The sequence below is a fragment of the Microcebus murinus genome, chromosome 6, assembly GCF_040939455.1.
Source record: "Microcebus murinus isolate Inina chromosome 6, M.murinus_Inina_mat1.0, whole genome shotgun sequence".
NCBI lineage: Eukaryota > Metazoa > Chordata > Mammalia > Primates > Cheirogaleidae > Microcebus > Microcebus murinus.
The window spans coordinates 24,873,255-24,897,688 of NC_134109.1; the positions used below are offsets into that span (position 1 = coordinate 24,873,255).

Below are 24,434 nucleotides of genomic sequence, written 5' to 3' on the forward strand. Positions count from 1 at the left end.
GCCACCATGCCCACCTAATATTTTCTATATATATTAGTTGGCCAATTAATTTGTTTCTATTTATAGTAGAGACGGGGTCTCGCTCTTGCTCAGGCTGGTTTCGAACTCCTGACCTTGAGCAATCCGCCCGCCTCGGCCTTCCAGAGTGCTAGGATTACAGGCGTGAGCCACCTCACCCAGCCAAAACACATATATTATAAAGCGCTTTTATACAGAAAATATATAGAACTCTTATAGGTCAGCGATAAGAAGATAGATAATCTAATAAAATCTGGCATAACATTTGACCAGACATATCACAAAAGTATATATGAATGGGTAGTAAGCACTTGAAAAGATACTTAACATTATAGGTATCAAGAAAATGTGCCTAGCGTAGTTATCAAGAAAATGTGCCGCTGAGGCGGGTGGATTGCTCAAAGTCAGAAGTTTGAAACCAGCCTGAGCAAGAGCAAGACCCCGTCTCTACTAAAAATAGAATTCATTGGCCAACTAAAAACATACAGAAAAAATTAGCTAGGCATGGTGGCACATGCCTGTAGTCCCAGCTACTCCGGAGGCTGAGGCAGAAGGATTGCTTGAGCCCAGAAGTTTGAGGTTGCTGTGAGCTAGGCTGACGCCATGGCACTCTAGCCTGGGCAATAGAGTGAGACTCTGTCTCAAAAAAAAGAAAATGTATATAGTATATATACACTGGAATGGCTGAATTTTAAAAAGACTGATCATACCAAGTGTTGGAAGGATGTGGAGGAAATGGACTCTCATTCACTGCTGGTGGGAATATAAAATGCATAAATTACTTTAGACCATAGTCTGGCAGTTTCTTATAAAGTTAAACATATACTTATTGTGTAACCCAGCAATTTTGCTCCTAGATATTTATAATCCAAGATGAATTAAAACATATGTCCATATAAAGAGTCATATACAGATGTTCATAGCAAGTTTATTCATAAAAGCCCCAAAAGTAAAAACCACCCAGTGTCCATCAGCAGGTAAGGAGATAAAGTGCAGTATATCCATAAAATTGAAAACAACTTGGCAATAAATAGGAACAAATTAATAGTCATTGCAACATATAATTTCATCTCAGAAACATGATGTTGAGTAAAAGAAACCAGTTACAGAAGAGTACATATTGAATGACTTGATTTTTATAAAATTATAGAAAAGGCAAAATTATAGTGTTTGAAAACAGATGAGTGGTTGCTAAGAAATGGTGATGGAGGGAGGATATTAATGTCACAGTAGACAGGGCATTAATTTGGTGGTGATTGAAATATTCTGTGTCTTTGTTGTGGTAGTAGTTACATGGATGTATATACTTGTCAAAACTCACTGAACTAGACTGGGCGTGGTGGCTCATGCCTGTAATCCTAGCCTTTTGGGAGGCTTGGGCAGGGAGATTGCTTGAGATCAGGAGTTTGAGACAACCCTGGGCAGCATAGCAAGACCCTGTCTCTACAAAAAATTTAAAAAATTAGCCAGGTATGGTGGTGTGTGCCGATAGTCCTAGTTACTCAAGAGGTTGAGGCAAGAGGATCACTCAAACCTAAGAGTTAGAGGTTACAGTGAGCTGTGATCATGCCACTGCACTCCAGCCTGTGCAACAGAGTGAGACCCTGTCTCAAAGAACAAAACACTCACTGAACTATGCACTTTAATAGGGTAGATTTACTATATGTAAATTATACCTAAAAAAAGAACACATGATCTCTCTGTTGACTTTGTCAAAACTTCAGGACATTAGCATCTTGTAAGGCATCAGGCTGAAATAGAGTGTGGTAGGAACCTACTGTCTCATAGAGTATTGGGGACCATATTGTAAAAATACAGAGACTCTCCTTGGGGACATTTTCCTTCATTCTTGCCCATTCTTCAGTAACCAGTGACAAAAGAATATAGAAAATTATCTTCTTTCTCACATACTAACTCTGTTGTTATTCTGCCAGGTCTGCTCATTAGAAAGATTCCGCTCCTTACAAGACAAACTACAACTCCTAGAAGAGGCAGTAAGCATGCATGATGGAAACGTCATTACTGCAGTGAGTTACAGGTTTTGTTGTTTGTGTAATTGTTGTTTTCATTAGTTTCTGAAAATCCAATCTGAGGGAGGAGAGACGTGAGAGCAGTCTCTCTCAGAGGGAAGTGTCTCTAAGCCAGTATGAGCACAAGCATGTGGACTCCTAAGACATAGCTTAGTTCCAGATGTTTGTTCTCTCTCCTTTTATCACAGGGAGAGATCTTGTCTGTATCTGTAAAGATTCCTGATGAGTTGCTGGCCTCCTTCCTAGACATCAGGCACTTAGGGCAGGGCTTTGTGTTCAAAAGGTTGCACATTCTTTGTTCTCTTTTCCTGTAGGTTCTAATTTTCCTGAAGAGGACACTGTGCAAAGGTGAGCATGGTTTGAGGGAAATCTTCAGTCAGCAAGGTGTCTGCCACAGGTGAGGGGAGAATGGCACGTGGCTTTCATACCAGAATTCACCAGCATCAAGTCTATTTCAGAGAGAGCTGGGGTGGCCTGAGACTTCACAGTAGTACCACATCATTTAGGGTAATGATTATAATAACTACAAAGTCCCCTCTATTTATTGGACAGACAGATGACTTTGTTGGTTTGAGAAATTCAGAGTCCATGCTAAGTGCCTACTGTTTTGGTGAGAACTAAAAAGCTGACTTGGTGGCTGTGAGTTACCCTGGACCATAGAGTGTGTTGATGGTGGATTGAAACATAGGGGCAAACCATTCTTAGATTCTGCTAGACTTTGATGAGAGAATGTTTGCAATGTGTAAGAAGGAAGACCAATTTCACACTTGACTGATAGGCTTCATTCTTTCTCAACCTAATTCCTGCCTGCCAGAGATCCTCTTCCGAGAGCTGGAGGTGCGACAGGTTGCCCTGAGACATCTTATTCACTTCCTTAAGGAAATAGGGGATCAAAAGCTGCTTTTAGACCTCTTCAGGTAAGAACTGATTGTCTGGTCTATCAAGTTTAAGTGCTTTCTTCAAAGCATCCTAGGGAATACAAAGGGATAAAAGACACTTGTCCTTTTACTGGGAGCACTTACAAGACAAGATGTTGAGATAACTAACAATACATCACAACCTATCACAAGGTGACAGTATAGCAGGGTAGTTAAGAACCAGGCTCTAGAGTCAAATACACTTGGGTTGCATACTGACTGGCTTTACCACTTAGTTCATGGAGTGACCTTGAGCAAGTTACCAAACCTCTTCATCAGTTCCCACATCTGTAAAATGGAGATGATGATACCTACCCCACAGGATCATTATAAGGATAGAAAGAGGGCATTATTAGCACTTACCATAATGCCTAGTCTATGGTATTAGTCAATTTGTTAGGCATTTTCTTATAAAAGATCTAAAAAAAAGTACCTTTTTTACTTTCTCCCAAGTGATACCAGTGAGAAATAAAGTGGAAGAGGAGAAAAAAATTTAATTTTCAGGCTGAGCACAGTGGCTCACGCCTGTAATCCTAGCACTCTGGGAGGCCGAGGCAGGAGGATTGTTCGAGGTCATGAGTTCAAGACCAGCCTGAGCAAGAACAAGACCCTGTCTCTACTATAAATAGAAAGAAATTAATTGGCCAACTAATATAGAAAAAATTAGCCGGGCATGGTGGCATATGCCTGTAGTCCCAGTTACTCAGGAGGCTGAGGCAGGAGGATCGCTTGATCCCAGGAGTTCGAGGTTGTTGTGAGCTAGGCTGACTGCACAGCACTCTAGGCCAAGCAACAGAGTGAGACTCTGTCTCAAAAAAAAATAAAGTAAAATAAAATTAATTTTCAGTCAGTATACCTGAGGAAAGCCTCATGGAAGTGATTAGGATTTGAGTTGGGTCTGTGAGTCTAGGCAGGATTCTGATAGGTGAGAGGTAGGCACATCTGCTGGAGTTAGAGGGGCCTGGGGGCGGTCCTCTATCACGTTTTCCTTCCTTATCTCATTTCAACTGGTGGGGACTATTTCCCACTCTTCGATTGAAAGTTATGTATCTTATGTTTTTTCTTCAATGTCAGGAAAAAGATTGGACCTCTGGAAGATTGTATTGACAGAGAAGAGTGCTTTAATCTTTAAAAAACAAAAATAAGGTTTCCGTGGGCTAGATTAGGTTTTGTGGAGTCTCTGAGTCCTTCCTGTCAGACCTGTTAACATTACAAAGTTATTAGTGTCTTGCAATGCCGTCTTGTCCTTGCTTTTCATTTGGCCGGAAAGCACAGGGGAACAGTGATATCTGACCCACCATTTATCTTGTGTACAGAGGAAAACGAGTTTGAATTATTTCTCCTAGAGCAATCATCCTATTTCGTGAGGTTATACTGCCACACATCAATAGATAAAAATGCCCTGCTCCCTTCTGCTTCTTCCCAGGTTCCTAGATAGAACAGAAGAGCTTGCGGTAAGTGTGGCCTTTGTTTCAGTTGGGGACCTATTTAACAGAAATCTAAGCCAAAACCCAGCCTCCAAGATCTGAGACTGATGAAACTGTTTCCTTGGATATTGATCATATACAGAAGAGGGAAGCATCTGGAAAACCTGAAAACTTATCCAAAAGATGTATTGTTTCTTTTTATATGCTCTTTTGATTGGGCTTACAAATAAATTTTTTAAAAGCTACATGTGTGAAAACTGACCTGATCAGTTTGTAACATGTTTTTTAGTTATTTTCAAGTCCTGGTTTATAGGAGCTTTTGGGTTTTGGCTTCCAACTAAAGGAAATATTGAAAGCTAAGCAGGTAAAAAACCAGATATAGGTCAAGAAGGAAGATAGGTCAGGTTGGTGGTACATCTATTACACATTTTGGCTGAGAGTTCAATAACCAAGTATTAAAATTGATTTTTGGCAGATTTTCATAATCATAGAATCAACTTCTAGAATACAAGAATAAATCTGAAATTTTACCAAAAGCTTAATTGTATTATTAAAACTTTAGTGATCTATTTTTAAAAATTTCACATAGTGCAGGAATAAGAATTTTTCAGCATTGTCGATGACAGGATTATTCCTTTAGTCACTGTACAGAACATTTGTGATGATAGCAGACATTGATAGCACACATTCAGCTGGCACATTTAATAATATTGTTAACCTTCTTTGCAGAGTGAAATATAATTCAGGAAAATGTCAGCAACATGTTTTCTAAAAGGAACTTATACTTAATATTCTAGGCATGGGAAAATCTGAAAAAATCATTTATTCTCATCAATTGAAAATAATTGGCTATAAAAATCATTTTGAGGCCGGGCGCGGTGGCTCACGCCTGTAATCCTAGCTCTCTGGGAGGCCGAGGCGGGCGGATTGCTCAAGGTCAGGAGTTCGAAACCAGCCTGAGCAAGAGCGAGACCCCATCTCTACTATAAAAAACAGAAAGAAATTAATTGGCCAACTAATATATATAGAAAAAATTAGCCGGGCATGGTGGTGCATGCCTGTAGTCCCAGCTACTCGGGAGGCTGAGGCAGCAGAATTGCTTGAGCCCAGGAGTTTGAGGTTGCTGTGAGCTAGGCTGACGCCATGGCACTCACTCTAGCCTGGATAACAAAGTGAGACTCTGTCTCAAAAAAAAAAAAAAAAAAAAAAACATTTTGAAAAGCTTTTTGTTTATATTTTTAATCCCCATAGCTTGAAAACCATAAGGAATTTTTTCATACAGCATTCTTGTAAAGGTTGTTGTTTTGAATTTGATTAGTGAAAATAAATGTATTTTGGGTAACTCATTTTTTTTTTTTTTTTTTTTTTGAGACAGAGTCTTGCTTTGTTGTCCAGGCTAGAGTGAGTGCCGTGGCGTCAGTCTAGCTCACAGCAACCTCAAACTCCTGGGCTCAAGCGATCCTACTGCCTCAGCCTCCCGAGTAGCTGGGACTACAGGCATGTGCCACCATGCCCGGCTAATTTTATATATATATCAGTTGGCCAATTAATTTCTTTCTATTTATAGTAGAGACGGGGTCTTGCTCTTGCTCAGGCTGGTTTTGAACTCCTGACCTTGAGCAATCCGCCCGCCTCAGCCTCCCAGAGAGCTAGGATTACAGGCGTGAGCCACCGCGCCCGGCCTGGGTAACTCATTTTTATCTAAAACTTTATTTTCTTCTTACTCATTATGTTTGAAGATAATTTATCATGCATGGTGTATATAAATATGGAGTTTTTCAACCTTGTAAACTTTGGAAGTGGAAGTAGCTAATAATCTTTTATTTTATTCTCATAGAATATGAAAATTTCCCAAGTAGGACTTAAAAGACTTAAGACTAAAATGGAATTGAATAACCAAAAATGAACTATAGCTCTTAAAGGTTACATATATATATTAGGAATGATTATATACCAATTATTTTATACCAAATATTTTACAAAGATTAGATGATATAATGTAATTTCTGTGACTGTCTTATATTATCATTTATATTTCTATATACATCTGTTGGCACTAAACAGATATAAGTTCATCCTAAAGCCATTTTATTCTCTTAATATTCATATTAAGTGTCAATCTGTTTCTTTTTGGAAAGTTTTTAATAATTATATAAAGGGTTGGGTGTGGTATCTCTTGCCTATAATCCCAGCACTTTTGGAGGCCAAGGCAGGAGAATTACCTGAGGACAGGAGTTGACCTGAGTCTGGGCAACATAGTAAGATCCTGTCTCTACCAAAAAAATGAAAAATTGGCTGGACATGGTGGTGCGGGCCTGTAGTCACAGCTCCTCAGGAGGCTGAGGCAGGAAGATCACTGGAGCTCAGGAGTTTGAGGCTGCAGTGAGCTATGATCAGGCCACTGCACCGTAGCCTGGGTGACAAGGCAGGACCCTGTCTCTAAAAATAACAACAATAATAATAATTGTATTTAAAAACCACAACTTTCACAACAATAACTCATTATTGTATCATTTAACTCTTGTAATAACAAGTAAATATTTATACTTCAGTGGTTTATTGTTTTAAGACTTTCAAAATAGAAAGCACATGTGAGGTTTTTTTTTCAGAGCTACATGTAGAACCTATGTTACCTTAATGTAAATATTTAGCTATAAACAGTGAATGACACTACTAGTATTGCATTAAGCCTGGGCAGAAAAAATAAGAAAAAAAAGTATTAAAATTAAAAAAAAAAAAACAGTGAAGACATGCCCTATTCATATCACTGATATTTATGTCATCACACTACCACTGATTGTGTAACAGTGCAAGATATCTACCATTGATCATGTAACAGAGCAAGACCCCATCTCTTTAAAAGAAGAAACAAATAATAATAATAAAAAGTGGCTAGTGAAACTAAAGACTTGAAATTTTAATTTAATTAAGTTACCAAATGTGGCTAGTGGCTACCATATTGGATAGTACAGTTACAGATAAACCTACTAATGGCCTGGGCACAGTGGCTTCTGCCCGTAATTTCAGCACTTTGGGAGGCTGAGGCAGGAGGATTGCTTGAAGCCAGGAGTTTGAGACCAGCCTGGACAATATAGTGAGGTCCCGTCTTTACCTAAAAATAAAAAAATGAGCCGAGCATGGTGGCGCATACCTGTAGTCCTAGCTACTCAGGAGACTGAGACAGGAGGATCATTTGAGTCCAGGAGTTCGAGGTTACAGTGAGCTATGATTGTGCTACTGCACTCCAGCCTGGGCAACAGAGTGAGACCTTTCCTCTAATAAATAAATAGATAGATAAACCTACTAATGATTTTGGATCACTCTTTGTTCCTTCCCACCCTGCAATACACTCAACCATCAACACTCAGAAGGAATCTCTGAGAATGAAGAATTTGAGGGGTTTTTTTAAGCATGAAAAGTTCACTTATTCAGCTACCTTCCTCTTCTATGGAGACAAAATAGCTCAGAGTCTTTCTCTGTTTTTTGTAGCTATCCCATTATCGAGAGCATTTGAATATTCAGGACCCGGAGAAACGAAAGGAATTCCTTAAGACCTGCATTGGGTAAGTATGGTGGAGAAATGGTTTTAACTATAAATATCTTCATACAAAAGAAATGAAGAAAATAAAAGAGGGTGGAATGGATAGCTAGGAAGGGTAAGGGTAACAATGACTCATATAAGCATCATTAAAGGTCATTTCATTCTGTGGTTCCCAAACACTAGTCCTCAACAGAGTTTTTCTGACTGGTGATAAACTGAGAAAAATAAAGACAATATAGATAGTTTCTAAAGTTAAATTTATTCAGTTTGAAAGACTGTCCTTCTAGGATTTTGTCCCCACCACTCCCCTCTTTTGTAGTAGTAAAATGGTTGTAATTTTTTAAATGACTTTATGTAATAAAAGTTGGCAACACTTTATGGGCCTTATGTGTGGTTTTGTTTGTTTATTTTTTTGAGACAGGGTCTTGCTCTGTTGCCCAGGCTAGAGTGTAGTGGCGTCATCATAGCTTACTGCAACCTCAAACTCCTGGGCTCAAGTGATCCTCCTGCCTCTACAGGTGGGTGCCACCACATAGGCAAATTTTTTTAATATATATTTTGTAGAGATGGATTCTCACTATGTTTTTCACCCTGGTCTCAAACTCCTGGCCTCAAAAGAGATTCTCCCGCCTTGGCCTCCCAAAGTGCTAGGACTATAGGCGTGATCCACCATGTCTGGCCCCTTATGTATTTTTATTTTATTTATTTATTTTTTTTGAGACAGAGTCTCACTTTGTTGTCCAGGCTAGAGTGAGTGCCGTGGCGTCAGCCTAGCTCACAGCAACCTCAAACTCCTGGGCTCGAGTGATCCTTCTGCCTCAGCCTCCCGAGTAGCTGGGACTACAGGCATGTGCCACCATGCCCGGCTAATTTTTTATATATATATCAGTTGGCCAATTAATTTCTTTCTATTTATAGTAGAGACGGGGTCTTGCTCTTGCTCAGGCTGGTTTTGAACTCCTGACCTTGAGCAATCCGCCCGCCTCGGCCTCCCAAGAGCTAGGATTACAGGCGTGAGCCACCGCGCCCGGCCCCTTATGTATTTTTAATGTTACTAATCCTTGACATGTTAAAGTCCAAGAATGACCAATCCAGTGCAGGCTTTCCTCCAATTTAAATCCTTGTGAAAACCAGCCCTTCATTTGGTGGCATGCCCCTGTAGTCCCAGCTACTTGAGAGGCTGAGATGGGAGGATTCCTTGAGTCCAGGAGTTCAAGTCTGTAGTCTGCTGTGATCACACCTATAAATAGCCACTTCAATCCAGCCTAGCAATATAGTGAGACCTTGTTGTTTTCTTTAAAAAAAGAAAAAACAGCCCTACATATTATTATTCCTGTGATTGAGTGCTCATTGCTCTTGAAAGTAGCTCATTTTATTATTGGACAGCCTTCATTATCGGAAAGTGCTTCAGCATGAGGAAGTATCCTTCAAGACAGGTACACGGCACAGCCTACCCAGTAGTTCTTGCTTCTCCAGGTTCAATGTTCATACTTGTTTCAGCCATTCTTCATGTGACATGATTTCTAGACTTCATGTTCAGAAATTTGTTTATATCTGTGAAATCCTTAATTTTAATGTTACCAAATACTGAGCTATGTTTTGTGGCCTGTGGAAAACAAAGAGAAAGGTTAGAATAGTGAATTAACTAGAACCTGTTGCTCCTTTTATCTTTCTGAAAATTCACTGTGACTCAAATTTATCTGTGATAGTGTAATTGAATTTTATAGTTCTTCCTGGAGTGAAAGTAGTAGGGGAATAAGGCAGCACTTTCTAAAGGGTAGATCTGTGAATTGGGAGTTTAAAACCTGGCATCTAAGCTGGATGCCATGGCTCACGCATGTAATCCTGGCACTTTAGGAGGCTGATGTGGGAGAATTTTTTGAGGCCAAGAGTTTGAGAACAGCCCGGGGAACATAGCAAGATGCTGTCTCTACAAAAAACAAAAAAAATTAGCCAAGTGTGGTGGCATACACATATTCCTAGCCACTTGGGAGTCTGAGGCAGAAGGACTGCTTGAGCCTAGGAGTTTGGGGTTGCTGTGAGCCATCATTATACCACTTTACTCCAGCCTGGGTAGCAAAGCAAGACCCTGTCTTTAAAAAAAAAAAAAAATCCTGGCCTTACCCATTGACTTACCATATGACTTTTAGGCAAAGACACTGTCCCTCAACATCTTCATTAGTAAAAACGTAATATGGTGTTGAAGATGGGGACATTTTTAGAGATCTTTACCAATCTATAAAAGTATCACCATGCCATGTAATTTAATTTGCCTTTATTACTCAACAATAAAAAAAATGGCTAACAAATTTAAGTGTCCTTAAGTTGAGTTCAGCAACAATACAAACCACAAAACTTTACTAGGATATGGATGATGGGCAGTTGGCTAGGCTCACTCACTAGCTTTGTGACCCATTCACCAAACATTCCATCTCCCAAAGTGAGAAGATTCTAATTCATTCCTCACCATAATCATTAATGGCTATATGTATTTTGTAGACTTCCAGGTTCTCTCTTGAATTGGAAAACCTTAAGTATAAAATCTAAGCCAAAGGCTTCCTCTATTTTCTTCTCTCCTTCTCTGCCTTTAAGTGATACTCTAGAAGTAAATTGAGATCAGACTTGTGAGGCACCATGCGCCTCTTATCCTTACAGTAGTGATTTGGTTAAGTTAGGTCTGTTTCCTTTTTTGAGTAGAGAAAGGTACTAACCTTCTGGCCCTCTACCAGTTTACCATTTTCAGCAGAAGATTCTGCACACATACAAGACCATTACACGCTCCTGGAACGTCAGATCATTATTGAGGTTAGACTCCTCATCTCTGCATTTTCTGCTCCAGTGCTCAGGCTCAGTGCCATTCAGCATCTAGGAGAACTGTATGCCTTGGACATTTATGTCATTTCCTGTTACAGTCTTTAAAAGCCCTTCATTTTCTCACTCTACACAATAACCCCCTTCCTCCATTATTCTTGGGCTGTGGTCCTCAACCCCTGGGCTGTGGCCTGTTAGGAAAATAGGGTGCCTCCTATCCCCCAATGCCCCGCACCCCCAACCCCTGTTCATGATAAAATTGTCTTCCATGTAACCGGTCCCTGGTGCCAAAAAGGGGACTTCTGTTCTTGAGCATTCTTTTTCTTACTTGCTGTTAACCTGGAAGTATTAATGTTTCTTCTTTATCCCAAATCTCCTATGCCACTGCTTCTCCAGTCTTTCTCCAGCTTACTTAACTTAGATTTGTGATCATTTTATGGATTTTAAACTCCCTTGGGGTATCCTATGCAATTTTTTCCCTTTTTCTCCTCTTTGCGTCATTCCTAGTGTGGGAAATACATTTACTGTAGTATTAAAGTTTTTTTTTTTCCTACCTCTACTCCATGGACATTATTATATATATATATATATTTTTTTTTTTTTTGCTTGGCTCACTCTACCACAGGCAAATGATCGACATCTAGAATCAGCAGGACAGACTGAGATCTTCCGAAAGCACCCACGCAAAGCTTCAATCCTCAACATGCCACTGGTGACGACGCTTTTCTACTCCTGCTTCTATCACTACACGGAGGCTGAGGTACAGGCAAAATATGAAAGACAGACCCCACAGGCTGTCATTGCACAAGAGGAACATAGTTCAAATCCAGTATTATGATGTATTCTATTAATAATGGGCACATGTAATTCTCAGAAATCCACCTGGAAGCTTTTCACCTCAGCAAGGGTGAGCCAAGAGGGGAAAAGAGGTTGGTATGGGTCTGTGTGGCTTCAAGTGAGCTGGCATGCTAGCATAGCACGTCTGTCCCTGGTGCTGGTTCCCCTCACAGTCTGTTCTGAGCTCCATAATTTCAAATGGATTGGTATGTTGTAGAGAAGAACAGCAGCATGTTAGGTAGTTGTGGACACTTTAAAAATTTTTTTTGAAGAAGTTTGGCTTTAATGATCACAGGTGGACATTTTCCCCTATTTGGATTAGCAGAAAATTGGGGAAAGCACCATACTTATTAATCCAATTCCTGATAACCTAGCTTGTGACACTTGATTATTTTCCAGGGAGCTTTTCTTATAAATTAATTTCAGTGTTTAAATGATTACAGAGTGAGATGTAGAAGGTCTGTGTTATTGAAAAGAAATAGGAGATTGGGTGGTATATGGGAAAGTCAGTATCACTAAAGTTCCTTCTCCACTTTCATCCTAGGGGACATTCAGCAGTCCCATCAACCTGAAGAAGACATTTAAGGTAGATATAAATTGGTTAGTGTTTTGTAAAAGTGGTATCAAGGTAACTATATTGAGTGGATGTTGCTTTGTAACCCTGTACAGTAGTCCTTTGACATTCAAGGTTAAAGGTAGAAAGAAGCAAGTTTGTGGGAAGTGAGAGAAGACTTTAAATGCATGGACTGTAGCAGTGCTGGGGCTTAGGAATTAAGGGGTTCTTGATGACCTGAGAAATTTATTGATTTCTTAAAAGGCAGAATCTATCCCAGGAAATATTTATGCCCATCTTTTCTAAAATTCTCAAGTACCTCAGTTGACGCATTTCCACTTCCCCTTAATTTCTCTTGGTCTCTGCTTTCTAGATCCCAGACAAACAGTATGTACTGACAGCCCTGGCTGCTCGTGCCAAGCTTCGAGCCTGGCATGATGTAGATGCCCTCTTCACCACAAAGGTGGGTGCCCTGTTTTATGCTGTTGAGGTCTTGGGAGAAAGAAGCATCATCATATCATGTTATAAATTCTAATTAATGATTTACATTTTCTATTTTCCCAAATTTCAAAGCTAAAGAAAAGTTGAAAGACTAGTATAATGGAGAGTGAGTACAGTGGCTCATGCCTGTAATCCCAGCATTTTGGGAGGCCAAGGCAGTAGTATCACCTAGGTCAAGTGTTCGAGACCAGCCTGGGCAACATAGTGAGACCCTGTCTCTACAAAAAACAAAGAAACTAGCCAGGCATGGTGGCACACATATGTAATCCCAGCTATTTGGGAAGCTGAGGCGGGAGGATCTCTTGAGCCCAGGAGTTGGAGGTTATAGTTAGTTATGATCATGCCACTGCACTCTGGGCAACAGAAAGAGACTCTGTCTCTAAAAAAAAAAAAAAAGACGTATAATGAACACTAATAGTCTTTACCCACTTCACTAATATTGGCTTGCTCTTTTAATATACACGTGCATTTTTTTTTCTGAACCATTTGAAAGTAAGTTACAGACATCACAACACTTCTTCCTTAAATACTTAAGCATTTACGTCCATCATAAGCACAATTTTATTATTATTCTCAAGAAACTTAACACTAATACAATAATATTATCAGATATATCTCTATATTTAAATCAGTTTTTTTGTAGCTCTTTTGAGTTTTTAAATATTTATTTCCTATCAGGATCCAATCGAGGGCCTTGCATTGAATTTAGTCGTCATGTCTCTACTGGTTTACATTTTTTTTTTTTTGGGACAGAGTCTCGCTTCGTTGTCCAGGCTAGAGTGAGTGCCATGGCGTCAGCCTTGCTCACAGCAACCTGAAACTCCTGGACTCAAGCAATCCTACTGCCTCAGCCTCCCGAGTAGGTGGGACTACAGGCATGCACCACCATGCTCGGCTAATTTTTTCTATATGTGTTAGTTGGCCAGTTAATTTCTTTCTATTTATAGTAGAGACGGGGTCTCACTCTTGCTCAGGCTGGTTTCGAACTCCTGACCTCTAGCAATCCTCCTGCCTCAGCCTCCCAGAGTGCTAGGATTTGGTTTACATTTTTTTTAAATTTAATTTTTATTATATATATTTAAGGTTTATAGCATGATATTATGCTATACATATACTTAGTGAAATGATTGCTATAGTCCAGCCAATTAGCATCCATCATATCACAGTTACCCATTTTTCAAATTTTCCAGTATATAGTACAATTTTTTTTTTTTTTGAGACAGAGTCTCACTCTGTTGCCCAGTGTAGAGTGCCATGGCGTTAGCCTAGCTCACAGCAACCTCTAACTCCTGGACTCAACTGATCCTTCTGCCTCAGCCTCCCAAATAGCTGTGACTACAGGCATGCACCACCATGCCCGGCTAATTTTTTCTATATATTTTTAGTTGGCCAATTAATTTTTTTCTATTTTGAGTAGAGACAGGGTCTCGCTCTTGCTCAGGCTGGTCTCGAACTCCTGACCTTGAGTGATCCTCCCACCTCAGCCTCCCAGAATGCTAGGATTACAGGTGTGATATAGTATAATATTATTAGCTAAAGTCCTCATGCTGTACATTAGATCTCTAGATTTACTCATTCTACACAACTGCAACTTTGTACTCTTTGACCTACGTTCATCCTGTCCTGGAAACTATTTCCGTTTCTATGCATTCAATTACTTTTTAGATCCCACATATAAGTGAGATCATACAGTGTTTTTCTTTCTGTGTCTGGCTCGTATCACTTAGTACAGTGTCCTCCAGATTCATTCATGTTGTCACAAATGATAGAATTTCCTTCTTTTTTATGGCTGAATAATATTCCGTTGTGTATATATATGCCACAATTTCTTTATCCATTCATCCTTCAGTGGACACTTAGATTGTTTCCATATCTTGGCTATTATGAATAATGCTGCAGGGAACATGAGAGTGCAGATATCTTTATGAAATGGTGATTTCATTTCCTTTGGGTATATATGCAGAATTGCTGGGTCACATGTTAGTTCTGTTTAAATTTTTTGAGGAACTTCCATACTGTTTTCCATAATGGTTACATCAATTTACATTCCTACCAACAGTGTCCAAGGGTTCCCTTTGCTCACAAACACTTGTTATCTTTTGTCTTTTTTAAAAAATAAATTTTATTAGGAGGCTGAGGTGGGAGGGTCACTTGAGGTCAGGAGTTTGAGACTAGCCTGAGCAAGAATGAGACCCTGTTTCTGCCAAAAATAGAAAAAAATTAGCCGGGCATGGTGGTATATACCTGTAGTCTCCAGCTATTCAGAAGCCTGAGGCAGGAGGATCACTTGAGCCCAGGAGTTTGAGCTTGCAGTGAGCTATGATGAGCTACTGCACTAGCTGGGCAGGTGAGGGGAGGAGGGGGCAGAGTGAGACTCTGTCTCAAAAATATATATAAATAAATGAATTTTATTACATGTATTTAAGGTATACAACACAATGTTGTGAGATACATATAGATAGTAAAATGATTACTATAGTGAAGCAAATTAACAAATCCATCATTTATCTATATTTTTAATGTGGCAAAAGCAGCTAAAATCTACTCATTTAGCATAACTCATTTAGCATTACAGTACAATATTAATTAACTACCTTCCTTGTGTTACACATTAGATCTCTAGACTTACTCATGGTGAATAGATGCTATTTTGTATCATTTTACCTACATCTCCTCATTTCCTCCCCCCTTACTGTTTTGTTCTCTTTTCACCTTTTTTTTTTTTTTTAAGATTCCACATGTAAGTGAGATCGTGCGGCATTTTTCTTTCTGTGTCTGGCTTATTGCACTTAGCACAGTGTCCCCCAGGTTCATCCATGTTGTTGCAAATAGCAAGCTCTCTTTTTTTTATAGGCTAAATAACATTTCATTGTATATACATACATCACAGTTTCTTTATCCATTTGTCTGTCAGTGGATATTGTTTCCAAATCTTGGCTATTGTGAATAATGCTACGATGAATGTGGGAATGCAGGTATTTTTTTAGGTAGTGATTTTGTTTCCTTTGGGTGTATACAGAGGGTTGCTAAGTCATGTGATAGCTCTATTTTTAATTCTGTAGGAACCTTCATATTGTTTTCATAATAGGTGCACCAATCTATATTTCCAATAGCAGGGTACAAGGGTACCCTTTTCTCTGCACCCTCACTAACACTTATCACTTACCATGTTTCCCCGAAAATAAGACAGAGTCTTATATTTATTTTTCCTCAAGAAGACACCCTAGGGCTTATTTTCAGGGGATGTGTTTTTTTGTTTTTTTTTTTTTAAGTACAGTACAACAATCTACATTTATTTAAATATAGTTAAGTCATCTTCTTCTGGAACATCATCATAACTTTCCAAACCCCGAATTCCATCCTGAATTTCTTGTGACTCTATTTCCTTTAGAACCATTGGCCCCAGTCTCTCATGTTGAGCAGTAGAGCTCTCATGGGGCAGATGAGAAGGTCTGCCGGTCTTCTTTCCCGCTCCGTGATGAAATGCATGGGTTGTGCAGATACACTGAATAGCCACGCCCATCACTAGGTCTTATTTTCGGGGTAGGGCTTATATGCACAAATGCTTAGAAATCCTGCTAGGGCTTATTTTATGGGTAGGTCTTATTTTCGAGGAAACATGGTACTTGCCTTATTAATAGACATCCTGACAGGTGTGAGGTGATATCTCATAGTGGTTTTGATATGCATTTCTCTGATCATTAGTGATGTTGAGCACCTTTTCATATGCCTATTGGACATTTTTATGTCTTCTTTGGAGAAATGTCTATTCCGGTCCTTTGCTCATTTTTAAATCAGGTTATTTTTCTGCCATTGAATTGTATGAGTTCTTTATAAATTTTAGATATTAACTCCTTACCACATATATGGTTTGCAAATATATCCTCCTAATCCATAGACTGTTTTTTCATTTTGATTGTGTCTTTTTCTGTATAGAAGCTTTTTAGTTTAGTTCTATTTATTTATTTTTGCTTTTATAGCTGGAGCTTTTGGTGTGATATCCAAAAAATTATTGCCAGGCCAATGTCAAGGAGCTTTTTTTTTTTTTTTTTTTTCTGTTATAGCCATTTTTAGGGACCTTAACGACTTCAGTGTCCTTAAGGCTCGTACCATGGCTTTACTATTGCCAGCTTTGTTAAAATTTCTGCAAAAACACATTCAGGTAAGCAGATTAATTGACTGGCTCATCAAGGAGCTTTTACTCCTGTGCTTTCTTTTAGGAATTTTATGGTTTCAGGTCTTACACTTAGGTCTTTTATCCATTTTGAGTTGATTTTTGTGTATGGTGTGAGATAAAGGTCTAATTTCATTCTTTTGCATGTGGAAATCCAGTTTTCCCAGCACCATTTATTGAAGAGACTGTCCTTTCCCTATTGTGTCCTCATGATGCTCTTGTCAAAAATTAGTTGACTATATAGTGTTAGGTTTATTTCTGGGCTCTCTATTCTGTTCCACTGGTCTGTGGGTCTGTTTTAATGCCACTACAATACTGTTTTAATTACTGTAGCTTTGTAATATAATTTGAAATCAGGAAGTGTGATGCTTCCAACTTTGTTTTTCTTTAACATTGGTTGCTTTGGTTATTTGGAGTCTCTCGTGGTTTCATATGAACTGGTTTACTTTTTTTTTTTTTTTTGAGACAGAGTCTCACTTTGTTGTCCAGGCTGCAGTGAGTGCCATGGCATCAGCCTAGCTCACAAACTCAAACTCCTGGGCTCAAGCGATCCTACTGCCTCAGCCTCTCGAGTAGCTGAGACTACAGGCATCCACCACCATGCCCGGCTAATTTTTTCTATATATATTTTTAGTTGTCCAGCTAATTTCCTTCTACTTTTAGTAGAGACAGGGTCTCGCTCTTGCTCGGGCTGGTCTCGAACTCCTGACCTTGAGCAATCTGCCTGCCTCGGCTTCCCAGAGTGCTAGTATTACAGGCGTGAGCCACCATGCCCAGCCACATTTTAAATATCTATTTTCCCATTGTGAATTTGAAAATTTTCTGGCTTTCCCCCTTGTTAATTAGTTATATTACCAAAGCATCAATACATGCCTATATCAAAATCGAACACTATGTGAAAGTAAACAGTGAAGTTCCTCTTTCATTGTCTACATGCTCCTGTTTGACTCCCTTCCTCAAGGCAAACACTGTTAAAAAGTTTGATTGGGGCCGGGCGCTGTGGCTCACGCCTGTAATCCTAGCTCTTGGGAGGCCGAGGCGGGCGGATTGCTCAAGGTCAGGAGTTCAAAACCAGCCTGAGCGAGACCCCGTCTCTACTATAAATAGAAAGAAATTAATTGGCCAACTGATATATATATATAAAAAATTAGCCGGGCATGGTGACGCATGCTTGTAGTCCCAGCTACCCGGGAGGCTGAGGCAGAAGGATCACTCGAGCCCAGGAGTTTGAGGTTGCTGTGAGCTAGGCTGACGCCACGGCACTCACTCTAGCCCGGGCAACAAAGCGAGACTCTGTCTCAAAAAAAAAAAAAAAGTTTGATTGGTAGCTTTCCAGATCTTTCCTCATGAATTTACAAATGAACATCTATGTATATGTATAAAGATTTAAAGACAGAATTTTTTCTACATCGATAAGTTTATACTATAAATATTAAGTAAATTACTCCATTTTTTAGTAGTTCATAGACTTTTTTCCTATATTAGTTCCTATAGATCTAAGAACTTATTTCATACCTCTCACTCTCTTCTACCCTCTAAAAAATCTTGACATTTCTGAAAAATTCATCTGTCATCATTTCCCTATACCTCACTCCTATCCATAACCCCACCCCCCACCCCTGTATTATTCTGATCTGACCATAAAACAGACTAGCCCAGAGTGTGTAGAGTGTGCCTGGCCTTAGCTACTACCATCCCATCTTTCTTTTTCAGAACTGGCTGGGCTATACCAAGAAGAGAGCACCCATTGGCTTCCATCGAGTTGTGGAAATTTTGCACAAGAACAGTGCCCCTGTCCAGGTAATGGCTCCTAAAGACTTGAGTTGGGTACAGGATACTCTAGGAGACCTAACTTTTAGCCTCTTACTGGTCAATGATGGGAGACATGACCTGTTTTTATTTTCCCTAAAGAGAGCAGAATGACTGCACAATATCTCAAGATAGAAAAGGCCAGGGAGGGAAGTTTTGTTCCATTTAGAAGTAATCCTACTCTTTGGGAGACTAAGAAGGTAGGATCCCTTGAGGCCAGGAGTTCAAGACTAGCCTGGGCAACATAGCAAGACCCCGTCTCTATAGAAAAACTTAAAAAAATTAGCTGGGTTTTGTGGCATGCAGTTGTAGTCCTAGCTATTTGGGAGACCAAGACAGGAGGATCGCTTGAGCTCAGGAGGCTGCAGAAAGCTATGTTTGTGCCACTACATTCCAGCCTGGGCAACGGACATAGATCCTGTGTCTGGTGGGGGTGGGGAAGTAATCCCAGACTGTCCTCTCTGAGGGTGTCTGCTGTGTTTAGCCTATGTGGAGTACTGATGTAAGAAAAGAGAACTCACTGAGAAAGGACAGCAAGGAACAATAGGCATAGCACTGACTCAGATCTAGAGCACTGCCATTGCTAGCATGTGTTTTGGGCTCTAGGATAAAGAGAAATGTGCTCTTCCCTTCTTAACAAGGGAACATGGAAGTACTCCCCGTGTCACATCATTTCCCACTTTAGAACTAGTCCTATGGTCGATGATGGGAATTGTAGACATCAGATGTTGAACTCTCTTGCCTCCTTTGGGACATTTTTTTTCCCCACCTATAGAGCTCTTTCGTTTTATAGGTCTTGGTGTCATTAATCAGAAGTACCTCTTCCTACAGATATTACAGGAATATGTCAATCTGGTAGAAGATGTGGATACAAAGTTGAACTTAGCCACTAAGTTCAAATGCCATGATGTCGTCATTGATGTGAGTCCCCAAGAAATGGGAACCCTCAGTTAGATCCTCAGTGGAGAGTAGGGGATTACAATATTTTTGTCCTAGATCCTGAGGTGCTTCCGTCAGTTTTGAATGAATGGACAAAATAGTCTGGCAAAGTTAGTTCAGAGATCAGCACTCCTGTATGACCTTCCCAGCCCTCTGACTTATTTCTCTGTGCTGTTATAAATGTATTACGCCTGGACAATTCATGGAATTGAATCAATGTACATAAGCTCTGTAAATTTCTTTCCAACATGAAGTTCCTTGGGTGTTGGACTCCAGTGTCATCCCACTGTAGCCTCTCTTTGAACCTTGAGTCACAGTGATAGTGACAAAAAGAAGTAACTGTTCTAAGGTTGATTGGGGGTTTATATTGTTCATTTGTTTTGGTGTAGACCTGCCGGGACCTGAAGGATCGTCAGCAGTTATTAGCATACAGGAGTAAGGTAGATAAAGGATCAGCAGAGGAAGAGAAGATTGATGCCCTTCTCAGTAGCCCGGTGAGCAGCTACAGCTTACCCTTACAGCAGTCTAAGGAGACAGTTGACAGAGTAGCATCATGTGTATGCTCCCAAGGCCTGGAAAGGATTGCAGTTAGAGCCACGTGAATATAAGGATCTCCTATGGGCCAAAAGATCATAAACACTGTTTGCAACAGCAGAAATTACTTCTGAGATGTAGGCTGATAGAAGGATTTGGGGGCCTCAGGTTGAGACTTAACTGTAATGCTTTGATAATTGTTAAACCTAACGGGTGGGAGGGACCGACTATTAGAAGTATAAAAATAACTATTGCAGATTCAGATTATCCAGACTGTATGGTCTCCTGGGGATGGATGTGACCCATCTGTTGGAAATAAGAAGTGGACGAAGTAGACATTAGCTATTTGGGAGCAGAGCTGGTTCATCTCTCATAGCATGAATTACTGAGCTTTTTGTTAATATGGAACTAGTTCCATGTTATATATTTTGGGACCTACTTCAAGGGTCTTCTAAAAGTAGTGGGATTCTGGTTCTAAGAAGGGCAGAACCAGAATAAATGTCCTAAATTGGGTTTGTAAAATACAGAATAGGTGTTTAATTCGTCTCTGAATAAATCAACTATTCTACACATTTAAAAAAATTTCTCAGCACCTCCCCATCTGATTCTTCTTTTTTGCTTTCTTGCATTACTTAGCTGTGAGCCTTGTTTTATTGCATTCTTTCTTACCTTGCTGTAGGGATAAGTGAAAACTGATCGCACACTTTCATTGTTTCCTCTTTCCACAGCAAATTCGATGGAAGAATTAAGTGGCATTAACTACCCTGAAGCTTGCCTCAGTTTTTCTTTTCCTGCCTGTGAAAGTAGAGAGAGCTCTTCTTTGGGAGAGCATCAGCATCACATCGCTTGGGCTGATTATCAACAGGCAGTGCCTGTCTGCATCTTATGACAGAAGCCAGCACCTGGGCACAGATAGCTTCAGACTGATCTTTTGTCCAAGGGATCTAAGGGCCAAGATCTAAAGCTTTGACTCCTGAGAACAATTCTCTCCACCTGGTGCTCATGTGAAGGTGGGCATGATTTCTAGCTTGGGCCCATACTAGGTAAGATCTTTCTTGGTCTGAGAAAAGTCACTGCTCCAGAAAGGAACTCTCTTAGACTATGGGGTACAGATGTCTTAGGATAGCCAGTCCATTCCACTCATCTAATTATGATCCAGGACTTGGTGCTGGACTTTGGCAGTTCTGCTATGAATAAAGTCAGAACAGAAAAAAATGGCTGTCTTCCAGGGGCCTCAGGAAGGGGTGCCAATGTTGCCCAGGACCTGCTGGAGACACACTGAGACCAGACTGCACAGTATCCTCTACATCATGACAGACATTGCCCAGATGTTGTGTTTCTTCAGCCAGTATCCCTCTGCTGCCCCAGTTTACTCTCTGTCCAAAAACTTAGGGTCCCTCTCTCACCTGTACACTGAGATGACCCTGTTTGGGTGATGAGATATCCCCCTGAGCTTTTCCTCTACTTCTCCTATCCCAGACCCATAACCTTATGGAGCTCAGATGTAGCAATTCTGGAGAGCTCTCCCTTCATGTAAAATCTCATTATTTCACCAGGAGCTTCCAGAAGTCTCACCTGGGCTAAACTCAGTGGCACTTCAGTTAGGATATTTAGATGGTGGTTTTATTTTCACACTTGTTTTTTGGGAGGATAATGCTATATTTTTGCCCCATACCATTGCCTCTCTTCTCTTCAGTGTGACTGAACTGGGTTTTCCTGATATGCCTAGACTCCTAATAAAGCTGTTTCTTCCTTGGTGCCTTCTCTTCCCCTTCCGGTTGTTTTATGCAGAATGATGAAATAATTGGTCAATATCTTGGGACCACTACAAGTCTCCCTCAGTGACTGCATTCAGCACATAACAGGTGATAGAGTAGTAATAGTGCTATAGCAAAGCAGGGCCATTTGGTTAACAGAGCACTGATCTGGGAGACACAAGACCTAATTACTTTTCCCAGCTCTACCACTAACAAGCTCTGTGGTACTGAGCTTGTGGGTGAGTCCCTTTCTCGCTCTACTCATTACCCTCATCTATAAAATGAGGGCACAATAATCTAAAAGTTTGTAGAGTTCAATACTCCTGTGACCACATGGGTGATGTGGTAGAAGAAAAAGAGAAGATGCATGCTTTAAGGCAATATGGTTCTCAACTGGAGGCAATTTTGCCCCTCAGGAGACATTTGGCAATGTCTGAAGACACATTTTTTTTTTTCAGACAGAGTCTCACTCTGTTGCCCCGGCTAGAGTGCCATGGCATCAGCCTAGCTCACAGCAGCCTCAAACTCCTGGCCTCAAGCGATCCACTGCCTCAGCCTCCCGAGTAGCTGGGACTACAGACATGCGCCACCATGCCCAGCTAATTTTTTCATATATTTTTAGTTGGCCAATTAATTTATTTCTATTTTTAATAGAGATGGGGTCTCACTCTTACTCAGGCTGGTTTCGAACTCCTGACCTTGAGCGATGTGCCTGCCTCGGCCTCCTAGAATGCTAGGATTACAGGCATGAGCCACCGTGCCCAGCCTGAAGATACTTTATATTGCCACCCTGGGGGAGCTGCTAGCATCTAGTGGGTAGAGGTAGAGAATGCTGCCTTTATCCACTAGAAGCACAAGAAAGCCCCCCACAACAAAGAATTATCCTGTCCAAAATTTTAGTAATGCCAGTGATGAGAAACCCTACTTTAAGAGGGTAAGACTATCTTTTGCTTCTCCATGTTGCAGTCTTCTTTGCAATTCCTCATATTTAGTTGAGGAAACAGGAGTTTATTTTATTTATTTATTTATTTTTTTTTTCATACCAGTGCGCCAGTAGAAAGGAAACAGGAGTTTAATATGCTAGATTGTGCTACAGTTACTGGCTCATCTTCATTTTTTTTTTTTTTGAGACAGTCTCATTTTGTTACCCAGGCTAGAGTGAGTGCCGTGGCGTCAGCCTAGCTCACAGCAACCTCAATCTCCTGGGCTCAAGCAATCCTGCTGCCTCAGCCTGCCAAGTAGCTGGGACTACAGGCATGCATCACCATACCCGACTAATTTTTTCTATATACATTAATTGGCCAATTTCTTTCTATTTATAATAGAGATGGAGTCTGGCTCTTGCTCAGGCTGGTTTCGAACTCCTGAGCTCAAGCAATCCGCCCGCCTCGGCCTCCCAGAGTGCTAGGATTACAGGCCTGAGCCACCACGCACGGCCATGGCTCATCTTCACATAGTGGTAACCTTATTAACTAGTGTATTGGGGAGGGTTCATGCAGAGAAGCAGAACCACTAGGAGGATATATACATTATCTACATATGCAGTCTTTTAGAGGGATTGGACCTTACTAAATGAAATATGGCAGCTGGATAAATAGTCTTTCTAAAGTTGCTGTCTTCATTATCTGGTGGTAGAGTTTGCAGTCCATAGGAAAGGCAGTGGGGAAGAGAAGATGGATATAAAGTGAGGGAGAGCGGGGACAAGCTAGAATCCATGAGAATGCCTAGGACCCTAGTCTGTTCTCACTGCCTCCAACCTTGACAAAGTGGGTATCCTGCAGGAAAAGCTGGTACCTTTGTCATGGGACTAAAAACACCTGGCCTAGGAGTAAGCAGCTAACGGAGGATCCAGGGGAAGGTGTGGTAGTTACAGGACCAGCTGCTGTCCCACACCAACAAAGTACCCAGTAGATAAGCAGCAACATATGTGAACTACAAAAGTGCCTGTCCTGACCTTGCAAGCTGAAACACAACTGGTTGCTGTTTAATTTCTACCCTCCCAATCTTGCACAAAAATATCTCCCATGGCCCACTCTAACCGGAAACATACAGGGAAGGGAATTCTAGAAAATGCAGCCTAGCCAAGTTGACATGTTACAAAGCCACAGCAACTGAATCCTCAGTTTTGAAAATGCTAAGTGAGAGATAGGCCTAGAATTCATATATTTTTAGTTGGCCAATTAATTTATTTCTATTTTTAATAGAGATGGGGTCTCACTCTTACTCTTACAACCTAATATGTGTTGCATTGGTTGTGTTGATCTGGGAGGTTTGAGCTCCTTTTTCCTTCAGAGCAGGAAACATCACTTGTAACATTAGGATGACCTGCCCACTATTTTGGTAGAAGGAGGTGTTCCTTAGATTTGATGAGAACTTCCATGTTTCTCACTTTAAGTGTTGGAGACTTTGCATTTATTTATTTATTTATTTTAGAGACCAGGTCTTGCTGTGTTGCCCAGCTGGCCTCGAACTCCTGGGCTCAAGTAGTCCTCCCACCTTAGCTTTCCAAGTAGCTGGGATTACTGACATGAGCCACCATCCCCAGCAACTTTGCTTTTAAAGAGATTGGAAATATGACATAACAGC

General features: G+C 40.4%; 2 protein-coding genes and 1 non-coding gene across 5 annotated transcripts in view; 1 reads left to right on the forward strand and 2 right to left on the reverse strand.

The window, feature by feature from the left end:
• VIPAS39 (VPS33B interacting protein, apical-basolateral polarity regulator, spe-39 homolog) overlaps positions 1-21,849 on the forward strand; it is a 34,672-nt gene extending 12,823 nt beyond the window's left edge. For all 3 annotated transcript variants that reach the window (XM_012742989.3, XM_012743012.3, XM_076003834.1), the window contains 13 exons: positions 1,953-2,045; positions 2,363-2,396; positions 2,863-2,965; positions 4,392-4,419; positions 7,882-7,955; positions 10,663-10,738; positions 11,370-11,504; positions 12,126-12,167; positions 12,508-12,597; positions 18,523-18,609; positions 19,450-19,539; positions 19,947-20,051; positions 20,820-21,849. In XM_012742989.3, coding sequence (XP_012598443.1) covers positions 1,953-2,045; positions 2,363-2,396; positions 2,863-2,965; positions 4,392-4,419; positions 7,882-7,955; positions 10,663-10,738; positions 11,370-11,504; positions 12,126-12,167; positions 12,508-12,597; positions 18,523-18,609; positions 19,450-19,539; positions 19,947-20,051; positions 20,820-20,840 — 978 coding nt within the window. In that variant the 3' untranslated portion in view covers positions 20,841-21,849. The remainder of the gene's footprint in view (positions 1-1,952; positions 2,046-2,362; positions 2,397-2,862; positions 2,966-4,391; positions 4,420-7,881; positions 7,956-10,662; positions 10,739-11,369; positions 11,505-12,125; positions 12,168-12,507; positions 12,598-18,522; positions 18,610-19,449; positions 19,540-19,946; positions 20,052-20,819) is intronic.
• The window catches only part of SAMD15 (sterile alpha motif domain containing 15), a 58,347-nt gene continuing 43,196 nt past the window's right edge, over positions 9,284-24,434 (reverse strand). The window contains exon 3 of the mRNA XM_012742977.3: positions 9,284-9,539. Coding sequence (XP_012598431.2) covers positions 9,441-9,539 — 99 coding nt within the window. The 3' untranslated portion in view covers positions 9,284-9,440. The remainder of the gene's footprint in view (positions 9,540-24,434) is intronic.
• LOC142871781 (small nucleolar RNA SNORA33) lies at positions 16,692-16,821 on the reverse strand. Its single transcript, XR_012919969.1, has one exon. It is a non-coding gene; the product is annotated as a small nucleolar RNA SNORA33 (small nucleolar RNA).